Raw genomic sequence first — 15,298 nt, 5'->3', positions numbered from 1 at the left:
TATATATATATATTGTTGCTAGTTAATAATGTTGAAAAAGACCACAATCAAATCCAGAAAGATCCCCGCTTAGATGTTAAAGGAGGATTCTGCGACGCATATACAGAGGAATCCACGAAACAACACAAATTTGTAGAAAGAGGACAAATATAGAAATCAATACACTATTTAATGACCTGGATATGCACCAATTCATCTAGCCTGAGACTACGGTAGGCAGTACATGTCCCGCGGACGTTCAATAAAGCAATCCCATTGAGAGTTATGAATAAACCTCTATACCACTGGTACTCATCCTGAAAAGATCTACGGACCACTAAGGAAGATATCCAACTATGTGCAGTCCCGCACTACTTCCTCAGGAAAATTAGGTTGCTCAAAAGTACATTTTGAGGCAGTTCTACAGAACACTTACCTTTAATAAATTTTCAACTAAAACTTAAATATCAGGAAAAGTAAACAACAAAACAGATATATCAATAATTCCTTACAAATTATGTGATGTCAGGCGCCGCTTATCACAATACTCTTGGAGTTCACTCATGGTTCGTGTACCAACGGTTGGGAACCATTGGTCTATAAAGTAACAGACAGTCGGACAAGGGCGTATCCGGGATCAAAACTGAGGGAAGGGAAGCCATAGTCAATCAGGTTGTGACCTTACAGCACGGAAAAGGAGAATGAAACAAAAATTTTAATAACATGATATATAATTGTCGCAGTGCTTTTTTATTACAATTATATTTGCTTAAAAACTTTTTTTTTATTAAACTAATAATTTTTAATATTTTTTAGGGGGCAGCTGCCTCCTCCTGTCCCCCTCTGTGTCCGCCCATGTGGGCGCTGGAAAGACCCTGGGGCTGCCAATGCAAGTAAACTGCTTAGTGTAAGAAGTTGTAAAGCATTTATGCTTTGGCAGGTTGCCTTAAATGATTGGGATGAAACAAAAATATTTATCTACCAGAAGGAAGGTGCTTCCCATCTGGGCTTTCCATCATGGGATCTGCCAATGAGAATTGACGAAATATTTATTTATTTTTTTAAATTATGAAGAAGATGATCAGGGATACGGTTACAAGAAAACAAAAATAGTTAATAACTATTTATTTGGCTACGATTCGTCCCACTTTGAAGAGCTTCATGAGGGTCTGCTCAGGTCAATACTGAACTGGTTTAATTTCATTCAAGCTTTACGAAGTAGGGCGAAACGTCGGCAAATAAATAGTTGTTAACTATTTCCGTTTTCTTCTGACACTCCTTCTTCATAATTTGAATTAATCCGGCCAATTATTTTTATATATAATTTATTTTTTTAATTAGATGAAGACAAGGTGATCACCAACCCAGCTCGTCTCTTCCACCTCCTAAGAGCTCTGACACTGTCTTTGATCAACCATGGGACTTAAAAATTCCATTTTCTATAGTCACTAGATTATATGGAGTGCCATCACCTGATGAAATCAATATAGAATCTTTTAATAGGGATCAACAAAGCTGCAGGAAGTACGTCTAATCGGGACATTTCGGTGTCCGTTGTTAGTTATTGGTGGTGCTGGTTTCATCAACTCCCCATTATGGCTTAGACAAGAGACAATTGAAGTTATAACGAATATGGGAGGGAATGACGGGCTGGTATTGAAGGGTCAAATCAAACGACCACCTGATCTGAATATACTACGGTATTCATTATTCTATTGGTTTGTGATTGAACCTTTGGGCCGTGTGCAATCATCATCAGCCCTATACCACAGCCGGTCGTTGACGTCTCGCATGCCCTACCAACCTCAATCCAGTTACTTAACTTAAATAAAAGACGGAGTGATGCTTATGAATGATATCGCAGTAATGAAAATTCCAATTACATTAATAGGTTTGGAAAGACATTAAACAATATTTTACTTTAATTTTTAATTCCATGGTTAAAAACTTATATGAATAGATTCTCGGAAGCTACAGTTTCCTCCAAACACTGTTCTAGTTTATTTGATAATACAAATTATATAATTTTAGGTTGAGGAGTATGGTATGGTAGTTATTTTTGTACAATTATTGGTGATCCATTTTCGTGCATGTTGGAAATTCTTAAGTTTTATATTTAATTATACAAATTGGACTACACATGGGTGAGATCACTGATATTCGGCAGGAATCAAACGATTGCTATATAGTGAATGCGAAGGGTGACTTAGCTTGGGTTCGTTATAAAATGATATTCGTTTGTAGCTATTTTTCTTTTTTGGTTTTATCTATACATCTTTTAACGAATTACATTAAACTAAGAGAACTGTCAAACGTTTAACCGAAGTATTGTACTATGAAAAAAGGTACTGAACATCTAAAGGCCTAATTTATTCATTTTAGGAACCACTGAGCATGGCCTAAAAGATTGATAAAAAACAAAAAAAGTCTGGTTTGCTATGGTTTTCGTTCTCTGTACCGAATTATCCCTTTTTCTCCTAAACCACTCAACTCTTGTAAATAAAACAAATATATAACACATGTTATTGAGTCCTGTCCAATTTAAAATGGCTATGTTATTTAACGTATACAATATTTGTATAAAAAAATATCCCTTTTTAATCATAAATCTATGTGAAATATTGTTGATACCGTTTATTCACTCAAATTGATATTGCTTTCTTAAATTAGAGGAATAATACAATTCATATAATACAGTTATACAATTTTTCTACAATTTGTGAATAATATGTTGACTCTTTTCAATATAAAATGATAATATTTTATTATTTTTTATTTGTTCCATTTTGAATTATCAGTTATTTTTACTTCTATATTCTGTCATGTCATAAATATATATTTTTCTTACATTCATCATAACTGTAATTTTCAATTTTACTTATTAACATATACAATTTTAGTAAATCAAAATAATTTTTATGTTTATTTATGCACAAACAACTCACCAACAGGGAAAATGTTAACATTACTTTCATACTGTACGTGATATTCTGATTATTTTTTGTATTTGCATTTTGTTTGTTCACTTGTTTTACTTACTCCTGATGAACGGCGATAGCTTAGGCCACGCTATAAAGAATAAGTTTTGATTTTCAAGCCGGTTTTCGAGAGATATATGAGCTAGGCTAATCTAAGTTTAACAAGGAGAAAAAGAGATATGCATGTCATTAAAATATACCTTGAAAGCTTCCCTGAACTTTAGGGACATAATGTTGTAGAGCAGAGGATTGATAGTGGTTGAAAGGTAATAGAGGACACCTGAGATGTGTGTGAGCGCGGTGTAGACGGTGACCAGGAGGCTGCTGCGGTCCACGGTAGGAGAGTAGATGACCAGGAGTCGCTGGGCGTGGAAGGGGGCCCAGCAGATAAAGAAACCCACGACGACAGCAACTGGAAAAGGAGTGTTGGATCACATTTCAATAATAATAACATTAATAATAGTTAATTGGCAAATAGATAAATAAATTGGCTGTGTATACATGATGCACAAAAAATATGGCTTTAGAAATTATACAAAGACTAAATATTTACTTTTACTTGCCTAAAACCCATTTACATCTACGTCTCATAAATTTACGGGAGAGTTCAAAATATTTATTCATTTTCAAATAAAATATTAAAAATCCTCACTTGTTTGCCCTTGCAAGTTAGTAAATTAAATTTGAATTCGTAGTAAGTAAAAAATATTTCTCATCACAAAAATGAACATCCCCTCTTCCCCTTCCCTGAGTCGAATTTAATATATATAGAAAAAAGGGGTTAAAAATAGCATAATTAACTCCTAAACCATACTTTAGTGTATCTATCAGTCTAATAAGGAAGGAGATTGACTCCTGAGAAACAGAGAAGAAGGAAACATATTGGGCTACTAAAATTGGCATGAAACAATCTAAATGCTTTAAAGATATGTCAAAGGAAATACAAATTTTTGCCCAAACCTTGCAAGGAATGAGCTAAGAACAATAACAATAAGAGGAGACCACTCTCGGACGATTATCGGTTAAAATATAATCTCAAGAAGATGAAGAAATGAAATATTCCACTTGTCATCTTGCTTAGAGAGCGAAGAAAAGGTAAAGCATATTCTCTGTGAATGTGAAGCCCTTGTCGTTTACAGATCACAATACGTGAAAATTAAACCTGAAAACATTACTAGAATCAACTAAAAAACCTAATTGGCTTCGTTAGCACCTAATTTCTGGGGGATCTATAGCCAAGTTTGGTATTGGTAACTGGTGGGGGGAACAAGTCCGGGAAGTAGGCCTCTTGGTCCTTTTTGCCAACCCCTGGCGGCTACCTGAGTTGCCGCCGCGTACTAACCGTGGTGGGAGGGTCAAGATTTATTTTTCGGGACCGCCAAAAAATGAATACTAACTGTCCCAGGTGGGAATCGAACCCAAAACGTTCCAAACCGAGCACACTAGGACCAACCTCCAACCGCACGGTCAAATCCCTTATAGCCAAGTAAAAGATAAACACAATAGATCGGAATGGGTCGGTGAGGACGAGCTCCCCATACTTTTATTGTACTAATAGTACAAATATACCTATATAATATTACATAAAATACATATTTTGCAAGTAAAACTTTAGTCCTCTATTTGATTTGGTCGTACGTATTCAAGGGAAATTCTAGAAGAAATAATCGCTAGTCGTGGTCTTCCAAAGCATTATTAAAAAAATGAACTTCTACTGACAATGCTGTATCCACAACCCTTACGGACAAGAAGCATGATCGGTAAAGAGACCTTAAGTTCAATTATTTATCTGCTCATTGGTATAGACAAGCCACCTGTTCTTAATAAAACTGTAAGTCCGTTCCTCATAACTAGTGAAATCAGGTGAACAAAAACACGTGAATAGCGGGTTGAATAGCATGTTCACATTGAAGTAGCTCCACAGCTTTCAGTATCAAAGAAATGCAGCTCCTTTAAACATGGAGTGCCACCCAACCTGCATTTCACTTGTTTTTGTTTACCCGAATTATTTCGTAAAGTGGAACGGATCAACAATATTATATTATTTGGTAATTCCAATTTCACTTCTTGTATAGCACTCGTCTTATTATGTGCCTGATAAAATAGGTATAGCTACCCATCAAAGACCTATAGACCGCATCTTGGGTCGATACCGTTTTTGTATATTACCGATATTATATACAAAAACGTGAAATTATGTAAGCAACTTATTGATCGTATAATATTTTCACTGATGTACCAATATATTTGTTTTTGTTATATTTGATTAAAAAACAAATATACAAAAAGCATAACGAGGTAGTAAAATCTGGTGCGGTGCGCACAACAAACGTTACATTTGCCTCTCTACTATGTCCACAACTTTAGTGTAGATTGATGGGCTTGTGTTCAAGTTATCACTACTTTTGTAAATCACATAAAAGAAATAAAAATCTAAAGGCAAAAATGATGAGCAAAATGTTTTATTTTTCAGATGCTATAAAACTTCGTATTTCAGGGTTCCTCGAGGTATAATGAATATAAATTCGTGTCCTACCAAGAATACAGTTTAACTAAAGCCGTAATGCATTCGGGAAAAACCCGGCGGTCTCAGCTTTTCCAGTTCGAATCATATGTAGGCCTTTTTTCCTTTCTTCTATAGCTTCTTTTTCTTTCTTTTTTTTATTTTTCACGGAACGGCCTTTCTAAACCACGCGAATATCAATACTTTTTGCTTTTCTTCTCTCCCAGTATCTTCTCATCATTTCTGCGGGCCTTTGCTTCCTATAGTTTTTTATTCTTAGTATTTTGCATTTTTCATTAATTGCATTAATTGATTATTATTGCTAGCAATGAGAACTGGTTATTTTTTCCAATAAACAAAATTTGAAGTACTTTAGAAGAAGCTTTTTTGAAAATTCGGTATTTAAGTCCTGTAAGATTGTTTCAATGAAAATAAAATCCATATGGTATGGGTTTTAACTAGTGTTTCGATCAGTTTTGTTTTGTTCAATTCAGGACTAGAATTCGTTTTTAGAATTAAGATTCGTATTTAAAGTGATTTAACTATGTGACGTAATTGTTCATTCATCATTTCGATTAATTGTCCATTGAGTTTAATCGGAATCAAGAGCCGTTTTAGAAAAAAAAAAGTGAAAATCGATTTTATAAAGTGGCACTTCCACTCGGCCGATTTTAGCGAAGAAGTGGCGATCACATCCCAGGCATATATCCGCCTTAAATATGTAATTTATGTTTCGCACGACTTTTCGTTTTTGACGTACATACATATATAGACAGACAATTTTGCGAGACTAAGTTATTTAGATTCAGGGACCTAAAACACATATTTCCTTCGAAATCTCGAATTTAAAATTGTTCAAGATTACTATACCTTCCCTTACTAAATATTTCATAGATGGATAAGTGAAAATGCAGAAGCAAAAAGGATGGGGCAGCATATTAATGAGGAAAAAAAGAAGAGTATGCTGTTGGGTAAGAAGCCTCTGGACCAGAGGCAGAGTCGCCTTGTAATGGGCCCCTATAATTTCGATGTAGTAAGAAGTTTTTCTTACATTGGCTCTATTATCAATGAGCATCAGGATGAAGATGAATAAATTACAAGCAGAATTGATGCTGGAAATAGAGCCATTTTCTCCATTGTAAGGCTAATCAAGAGCAAACTTGTTAGTCGTACCACCGAGTTCACCCTGTACAAAACGTTGATAAGGCTTGGACTCTGAGAAATAAATGGATTAACCTGCTAGACAGGTTTGAAAGAGTAATTCTGAGGAGGATCTAAGGGCCCGTATGCGAGAATGGTAATTGGTGAAGGAGAAAAAATCGTGAACTTTTTGGGCTCTATAAGGAGTGTAGCATCTCCTCGTATATAAGGATACAAAGGCTTAAAAGGCTTAGCCATGTAATGAGGATGAACGAGGAAAGAGTAGCTCATAAACTGTACAGTTATGTTCCGGATGGTGTGCGGCAACGTGGTAGGCCGAAGGGCCGATGGAGGGATGCTGTGAGGCGGGATCTTCGACATCTGAAGATCCCAGTTACCTTTACAGAAGATAGAGAAATATGGTTGGCGGCCGTTGAGCAGGCCAAGGGCAGCTTTATGGGCCTGTTGTGCCAGTAGGAGAAGAAGGATAAGTGAAAATATAAAGGCAAAATACTAATGTTACTGATTGGCCAATGCACAATTATTGTTGATATAATATACCTTTTGCATCCTATCGTATTTTTTTTTAAACGCGGACGAGAAAAACGTCCAAATTTTAGGTTTTCCAGCAAGTAATGCCTTTTTATTGTATAACTTGGGTACTTTGGAACTCACAAGCTGGTTCTCACTACTATTCCCTGTGTTTAATTTTAAAAGACATTTTATTTTCGATGATGTCTCACGTTTTTTCACAATAGAGCTCTTTAATAATATCATTATTTTTTTCATTTTGCAGACATTCGTTCAGAAAGAAATTAAGCCATAGATGGTTTAATTAATCATTTCTTTCTAACATTAGCTATTAATAGTACAGTTAATTATTACAAGATTCACGTTTAAGTTCCTTTGTACTGCAGCAGTTCAAACGCAATGGAATATAATTGTCTACTTGAACGGAGCCAGGAGCTGACGTCTCAGCCCGATGACTGCACTGTACCTATTCAATATCGGCTATAATAGAGGTTCGTATTGAACAGTCCGGGTGGACGTGGTTCGTGCCTCTCATTTTGTATTATTACACTACTGCATAGCCAACAGACCATGAATATGAAAATATAAGTCCAGAATAAGCTTTTTTTTTTTTTATTAAATATACCCTTGCCTGAAGATTTGTTGTTTTATTAATTTCACTTAAGATACATGGTGGTTAATTAGTGAGATTATTTACACGAACTTCTCAGATAATTTAAGTAGAGATTAACTTTTGTTTCGGTCAGTTCTGTTTAGTTCAATTTAGGACTGGAATACATTTTTTAGAAAGATAATCTTTGTTAAAAGTGATTTAACTATGTGTGTCAATATTTTGTTAGATAACGATACGGCAACTATTTAGTTAGATGCAACTAGCATAAAAATTGGTTAAGAAATAAGTTTAAAAAACACGAATATTATGAAATATGTGAAGGGGAGGGGGAGAGAAATGTATTAAGGACATAGATATAAGTGAAGTTTCTGAATACGCAGAAAAGTTCACCGATCTCTTATCATCAGAAGTACCTAGATTACATACAAGAGGAAATTCAATTAAGCCAGGAACTTGGTTATTTTCATTTACTGCCCAAAAACTGGAACTTTTTAAAGTTCTTCGCTAAATAGGGCTAACGTTGAAGTTTGAACAACGCTTTTGAGAATAAAGTATGGCGCATACAATATATACAAAAATGTAGGGATATACAACACTAAATCGCAAGCCTTGCAATCTGGTACTATTTTAAATTTAAAGTATAGTATTGCAACAAAGGAAATGGATGAGGAAAGTTTTTAGAACTGAAAAGAACAAATCACTAAAGCAGTCAGTGCTCAATCCAGATGGACCACCGTGGTCGATCGAAACCTAGAAAGGATTGTGTTATGAAGGATCTTGAACAGTGGGACTTATGATGGTTAAGAGGAGGTAAGTACGTTGGCAAAGATCGTTTATAATATTGGTATTGGACCTTGTAATTCGTATGCTAATTAAATAATATTAATTGATTCCACTTAATTGTGAGATCCTCACTATCATGAACATGTTTTCCTTTTCTATTACTTTCCTTACTTACTTTCCTATGGGGCCCAATGAGGAAAATAAAATAATGTTTATACAAGATAGCAAATTATTTCCCTTCTTTATTCTGGTTGGGTTTACACCTAATTATTAACTTTTTTTTTTAATTTAATGTCAGAACAATTATGATGGTCAATTCTAAGTCTAATGTCCGATATAATTTGTTTTGATGTTGGCAGTGTGATTTTGTAAAGTGCGCCTAATTTACCATGTTATTAAAATAATGTATAATAAATAAACTGTATCATTGTCGTAGATCGGTCAAATGAAGTGAAATATATTTCATCATGTATTTATACGCATTAATTATTTTCACTTAAGTTTTATCCTATACCTAAGGTCATCATGAAGCTTTTAATACCTGGTGGAAGAGAGGAATAGTAAATACGTATATTTAATTATTTACTAATCATATATAAGTGTATAATGTCGATTAATAGTAAAAAAGTATTTGCAAAATGATTGTTAATACCACTGAAGAAGTATTTTGTGTATATATATATATTTTATACAAAGATAAAACTTTAATATTTAATAATATTCATGACAGACGTAAGTTATTTCCATGCGTATCCTGAGATCAACATCCACGATTCTTAGGCGCCAAGGCTGCCTAGTTTTGAACCGACTTTCTCTGCCTTCCTCATTATTTGAGACACGTCTACGATTTTTCTATGGAAATCGCCCCAAAACCTTTTAGAATATTGAGAAATAACACATAATTCAACTAGTCATTTACGCTTCTTGACAAACAAATAGTAGCTAAAAGAAGAGCCATCAAAATGGAAATTGAGTGAAATCTTATCCTACTAACTCTCAAGGATTAAACAAAATTGGAAATAATGTTTTGAATGGATTAAGACATCGATGACTGAGAGGGGTCAAGGGGTCCTATAAATTTGATTTGGTCTGCATTGGCTTTTATTTAGTGTCAGTTTTTTTAAGACTGATTTCAGAAATTATTGAAAGAATCTTTAGACAATTTGTTTTCTTAAGACAATAATGTTTATTATTATTAGGTTATAGAAAGTGACTACTGGCTGAAGGTAAAAGATTTTAATTAACAAAAAATTGAACATTGTATAGGTTTTCAGTTTTGCAGTTACCATGTTTTACGACCAAACGCCACTAACGAAGATGCATCTATGGATAATACTATTTTGCTGCTTCAGAAGCATAATGACGCAACTGTAAAATTGACTTAATTGTGTCGGTAGACTCAAACACACATTTACTATTTGTTTGTAAAACGACATAATTGTACAAAGTTCCTTCCATGGTGAATTTTCAACTACAGTTATGTCATTTTACAAATAAATAGTAAATGGTTTTTTAAACCAGCCTACAAAATAAAATCAATTTCACAAGGTTTAAAGTTGCGTCATTATGCTTCTGCAGCAGCGATATAGACTTCTGTCAAACGTTTGGGGGCCCGGTGGGATATGTTGGTTGCTGGTTGGTGGAAAAGGCGTTGAATGTTCAAAATTAGTATTAATATATAATTGCTATTGTTTAGCATTAATTTTTGTAATATTCTGATTATGATATTTAGCGAGATACGAGTGTTACATAGTTGGAACGATGAAAAATAAATGTTGTTAAAAAAAAAAATAAAAGGTCAATAGAGTAATTAAACCATTGATATACTTATACCGTAACAGTCATGGGTAGAGTGTAGACAGTATTTCATAACATGAAAAAACTGAACATTTTTTGGACCATAATTCGTAATTTAACCTCACTGTGAAAGAATTAATACTAATTTCCATCAATTATACTTTTTTTTGATTATAATTTCACCGCCTTCCACACTGTTTGAAAGTAATTAAAATTAATTCGTAACCTACATTATATTTTTCATTCATATATGTTATTAATTCAATCAATGTTGAACAAAGTTCTTTCGGTTTTTTATTACCAGATTACGGCAAAGCCAAAAGGAGAGTAATATATTAAGGGGTGCCACAAACGTCTTCATTTTATGGACGGCTATTTGTGCCAGCAACACCACCGATTTTTAATTTTTTTGCCTCGAGCACGGTAAAGACCGAATTTCGTCTATATATTGATTGTTTTAGGGATATATTGTGGTAATAATCCTGATTCCTGTGTTATATTTATATCCACCACGTTCAAATATACATGTCATGTAAGGTGGGCTTTGTGTTGATATAATGTAGATAGTGACAGCTGGATTCACATCAATTTTTTTTGGTCCAAGACTCCCATTGGAGTCCTATACTGATCTTAATCTTAACAATAATCTTTGTAATGGTTAATAGGTTCCTTTAACAATTAATGTCCAATTTATATCAAAACCATAAGATTGACTGTAGAACCTCCAGAGTCTTACGTATGATCATAAGTTAGATTCATAACAATCTTAGCCATGGTTTTGGTCTTGGCCTCTTCAATTAGTCTCGCCGATTGGTCTCTCTCTCTTGCAGCTGTCCTCCAGTTAGCCAGTCCAAGAAGAGCTCTACTATCTGCGTCGACCCCATCCATCCAGCGCAATGTAGGTCCTCCAACTCCTCTTTTGTTTTCTGGACGCGTCTGCATGATTTTACTGGTTGTGCTACTCTCTTTCATCCTGGATACATGACTCCCCTATTTTACTCCCTGTATTCTAATGAACCGGACTACGTTCGTATCATTATGTATGACAGCCAGTTCTGTATTACTCCGCCTTCTTACCTGAGCGCACTGGTCAATAAATGCCACGTAGTACTTTTCTTTTAAAGACCAGCAGCTTTCTTTCATCTGTTTTGGAGAAGTTCAACGTTTCCACTCCATATGTTAGGACAAGACGAGTCACCGTCTTGTACAGAGTCGCTTTTGTTTTTCTGGAGATTAAGCGATTACATAGACACCCCCGCAGGCCAAAATAACATTTATTTGCCGCCAGGATCCTCTTAGATAGTTCTTCTGACACATCGTTGTCGGCATTTACTTGAGTGCTCAGATGAACAAGTCCCATAATAATAAATAATGTTCCAGGAATATACCTTAAATATGTACTTTCATAATAAAAAACAAATATCACATAAGAAATGGTCTAAGTATGTCTATCAACAGATACATTTTACCCTAACCATTTTACAAGATTTGTTTTGAAAAGTTTTGTCGGATTTACATAATCCGAATTTTCCGGCGCTTTTTTGATCTTATGTAAAGTCGGGGGTCTCATTTTCTGATACCCCTCCTTGCTGCGGACACCCGTAGACGCCGCGAACGTAATGCCGCCCCAGCCTATGCATTATGCAAGCTAGGACCTGGCCTGCCCCTACCATCACGCCAGAGTCCAGGACACGCTGGCCAGACTCTGAGGGAGAAGCAACCTTTTCTGACACCAGGGCCCTGTTTCATAATAAAGGCTCAGGAGAAGAGAAATACATGGTCTTCACCATTCTCGCTACCGCTCAATCTGGACGGCTAGAGGACGTGACCGCGGCGGCGAAGACGTCACAGGGAAGCCATCACTCCACTACTTATGAGACCCCAAGTTTGTTCTGGTATCATATTATTATAAATAAATATTTAGACTAACGCACTAATCCTATTTGCCCCTCTAGGAATTACACACCGGAGTGTATACAGGTTCGTTTCCAATGAAATAGAAATGTTTCCAGAAAACAAAAGAGGATTATTACCACAATATACCCCTAAAACAATCAATATATTGACGAAATTCGGTCTTTACCGTGCTCAAGACAAAAAAATTAAAAACCGGTGGTGTAGTTGGCACAAACAGCCGTCCATAAAATGGAGACGTTTGTGGCACCCCTTAATACATTACTCTCCTTTTGGCTTTGGCGTAATCTGGTAATAATAAACCGAAAGAACTTTGTTCAACATTGATTGAATTAATAACATATATGATTAAAAAATATAAAGTAGGTTACAAATTAATTTTAATTACTTTCAAACAGTGTGGAAGGCGGTGAAATTATAATTAAAAAAAAGTACAATTGATGGAAATTAGTATTAATCCTTTCACAGTGAGGTTAAATTACGAATTATGGTCCAAAAAATGTCCAGTTTTTTCATGTTATGAAATAATGTCTTGGGATAAATCTTGACACTCTACCCATGACTGTTACGGCATAAGTCTATCAATGCTTTAATTACTTTAATTTTTTTAACAACATTTATTTTTCAACGTTCTAACTATGTAACACTTGTATCTTGCTAAATATCATAATTAGAAATTACAAAAATTAATGCTAAACAATAGCAATTATATATTAATATTAATTCTGAACATTCAACGCCATTTTCACCAACCAGGAACCAACATATCCCACCGGGCCCCCAAACGTTTGACAGAAGTCTATATCGCTGCTGCAGAAGCATAATGACGCAACTTTAAACCTTGTGAAATTGATTTTATTTTGTAGGCTTGTTTAAAAAACCATTTACTATTTATTTGTAAAATGACATAACTGTAGTTGAAAATTCACCATGGAAGGAACTTTGTACATTTATATCATTTTACAAACATCTAGTAAATGCGTGTTTGAGTCTACCGACACAATTAAGTCAATTTTGAAAGTGAAGTTAATTTCCTAATAATAATACAATTTAATGATATCGGAAGATGGTGTAAACTGCTTGTGATAAAAAGTCAGTTATATACAAATATCTTGCCCGTACACTAGATACCAGGGCATACGATCATTATTGAAGCCAGTGATTGCCTACTTGGATCTTGTCAAATACACGGCATGGCTATCGCAAAGGTGGTAGGTTTGATAACATTGCTACTAAATATAGCTACTTTTATATAGTGGGCAAGGTTTGAGCCAGATTAAACTTTGTCCAAACACAATTAAGACTCGACTTTCTGCGTCGAACGAAGTTGTCAAAGGTCAAGAGAGTTTATGGTACAATGAACTTGAGCAAGCTATATTTGAAAGGTTGCGATATGTTCCGATGACTGGCGATTGCAGGGTTTTGATACAGAGGCTTTGTAGTCATAAATTCTTTCCGAGGAATCAAGATAGGAATAGTTTTAAAAATAAAAAATCTTTAGAGGAATCAAAATTATATGAATGTTTTATAGTTTAAAAGTTTATTAAAAAAAAAAAGTACATAGACTACTCATTATCTGCTGAGAATGCACTGAATAGAAAGAATTCAGTAGAAAATATCGAAATCAAGATTATTTTCTAAAAGTGTTGGTGAATTCCAATATTCTGTAACAAAATTTTCTGAAAGATAAGATTTTTATTTTAAAGATTCGGACGCCTCTGAATGTGAGGTAGTTACTGAAAACCAAATAAAGAAAGCCTGGTAAGAGATAATAATAATTTTATAAGATAATAAAATGGTTTGGAAGATGTTTAGATCTATTTAATGAGTTGGGATAATTACAGAACCAGGACCAGTTTTTTATCTACTAGCTTTTGGTTTTCTATACAATAGCTTTTGAATGATGTTTAATTTTTTTTTTTTCTTTTTTGGCCCTAGTTATAACAAATGAATAAAATAAAACCGAAGGAACTTGTAGGCCAGCCTCACTGACTATGACGTGTTTGAAAAGCGCGTGCAACATAAACAAGACCAAGTCACGGGTCATCAAAGTACGAATAGAGTTAACTAACACACACTTGTCACTGTCTCTAACTTAGATAGAACCTGTCCTAATAACTTAAACTTGCTATCAGTCCGATTAATAACTAAGTTAGATAGTACTTTTGGCTTTGTTCCGCAGACCAAATTGATGTCTTTGGAGAGTTTTAGCTAAAGTGGACACCTGCTTTCTAAATGAAAAAGGCTATTTAATTTTGAAGTTTACTTCATTACTGTAAAATAGAAACGCAGTTATCATTTAATTTGATTTTTTATTACAGTTATAGAACTATTAAAAGCACATAATAGTCAAATACTTGTTATGGATATAACTAATGTATTAAAATTAATGAGCCCATATCAATCATTTAATAATTTAGTTATTACTAATACTAGTCGTTTAAATGATATCCAATAGAAAATATATTGAGAATATTGAGAATAGAGAAAGTATATTGAGAATATACTATTCATGAAGAATATTGCTATTTTTCATGAACAGTGTCACATATGACAAAAAGTTCAAACAAAGTTTTTTTTTATTTAGTGTTTCAGGTAATCCATAGATTGCACTGTAGACTACATTTAACTTGTTACAACTCTAATAGAAAACTCAGTGAAGAAAGTAACCGCAGTCTATCTTTTAGATACGTCCAGTTCTAAATAAAAACAAAAAATATTGTTTGTAAAATGTTGCTATTTAATAAAAGCAGCGATGTTTGAACTAGGCTTTACTCTTTTCCCGAAATCAAAACCTTTAATTATTTGTAACTAATAATTTATTTAAACAAATATGCATTATATAAATGTATTACTTTTGAATGAGTTATAAGTCTAGTTATGTCTCCCATTGGAATCAAACATAATTTTTTTTCAACTTTCAATTGTATTCCATTTTTTTTCTTAACGCCATTTAGTTCTGGTTCTTCTGCCGTAAAACTTCCAGCAGCCCAATAAAGCTTGGTAAATTTCGATTAATTAACCTAATAAAGTTATTGTATAACACCTGCTTCCATATCC

At 34.2% G+C, this 15,298-nt stretch overlaps 1 protein-coding gene and 1 long non-coding RNA gene across 4 annotated transcripts in view; one reads left to right on the top strand and one right to left on the bottom strand.

Moving 5' to 3' along the window:
* Positions 1 to 7,759, top strand: part of LOC106684929 (uncharacterized) — a 16,900-nt gene extending 9,141 nt beyond the window's left edge. For 2 of the 3 annotated variants that reach the window (XR_001343764.2, XR_001343763.2), the window contains one exon: positions 7,518 to 7,759. This is a non-coding gene — a long non-coding RNA (uncharacterized lncRNA). Of the gene's footprint in view, positions 1 to 22; positions 503 to 7,517 lie in introns of those variants that run through there. The other variant, XR_010844001.1, reaches the window with a different exon arrangement.
* LOC106684928 (pyrokinin-1 receptor) overlaps positions 1 to 15,298 on the bottom strand; it is a 252,524-nt gene that overhangs the window by 2,839 nt on the left and 234,387 nt on the right. The window contains exon 6 of the mRNA XM_014427306.2: positions 3,158 to 3,369. Within this exon, the coding sequence (XP_014282792.1) occupies positions 3,158 to 3,369 (212 nt within the window). The remainder of the gene's footprint in view (positions 1 to 3,157; positions 3,370 to 15,298) is intronic.

This window comes from Halyomorpha halys, unplaced genomic scaffold, assembly GCF_000696795.3.
Source record: "Halyomorpha halys isolate HHAL.00 unplaced genomic scaffold, Hhal_1.1 Scaffold629.1, whole genome shotgun sequence".
NCBI lineage: Eukaryota > Metazoa > Arthropoda > Insecta > Hemiptera > Pentatomidae > Halyomorpha > Halyomorpha halys.
The sequence above is the reverse complement of the archived record's forward strand: the minus strand, read 5'-3'. Positions and strand labels throughout refer to the sequence as shown.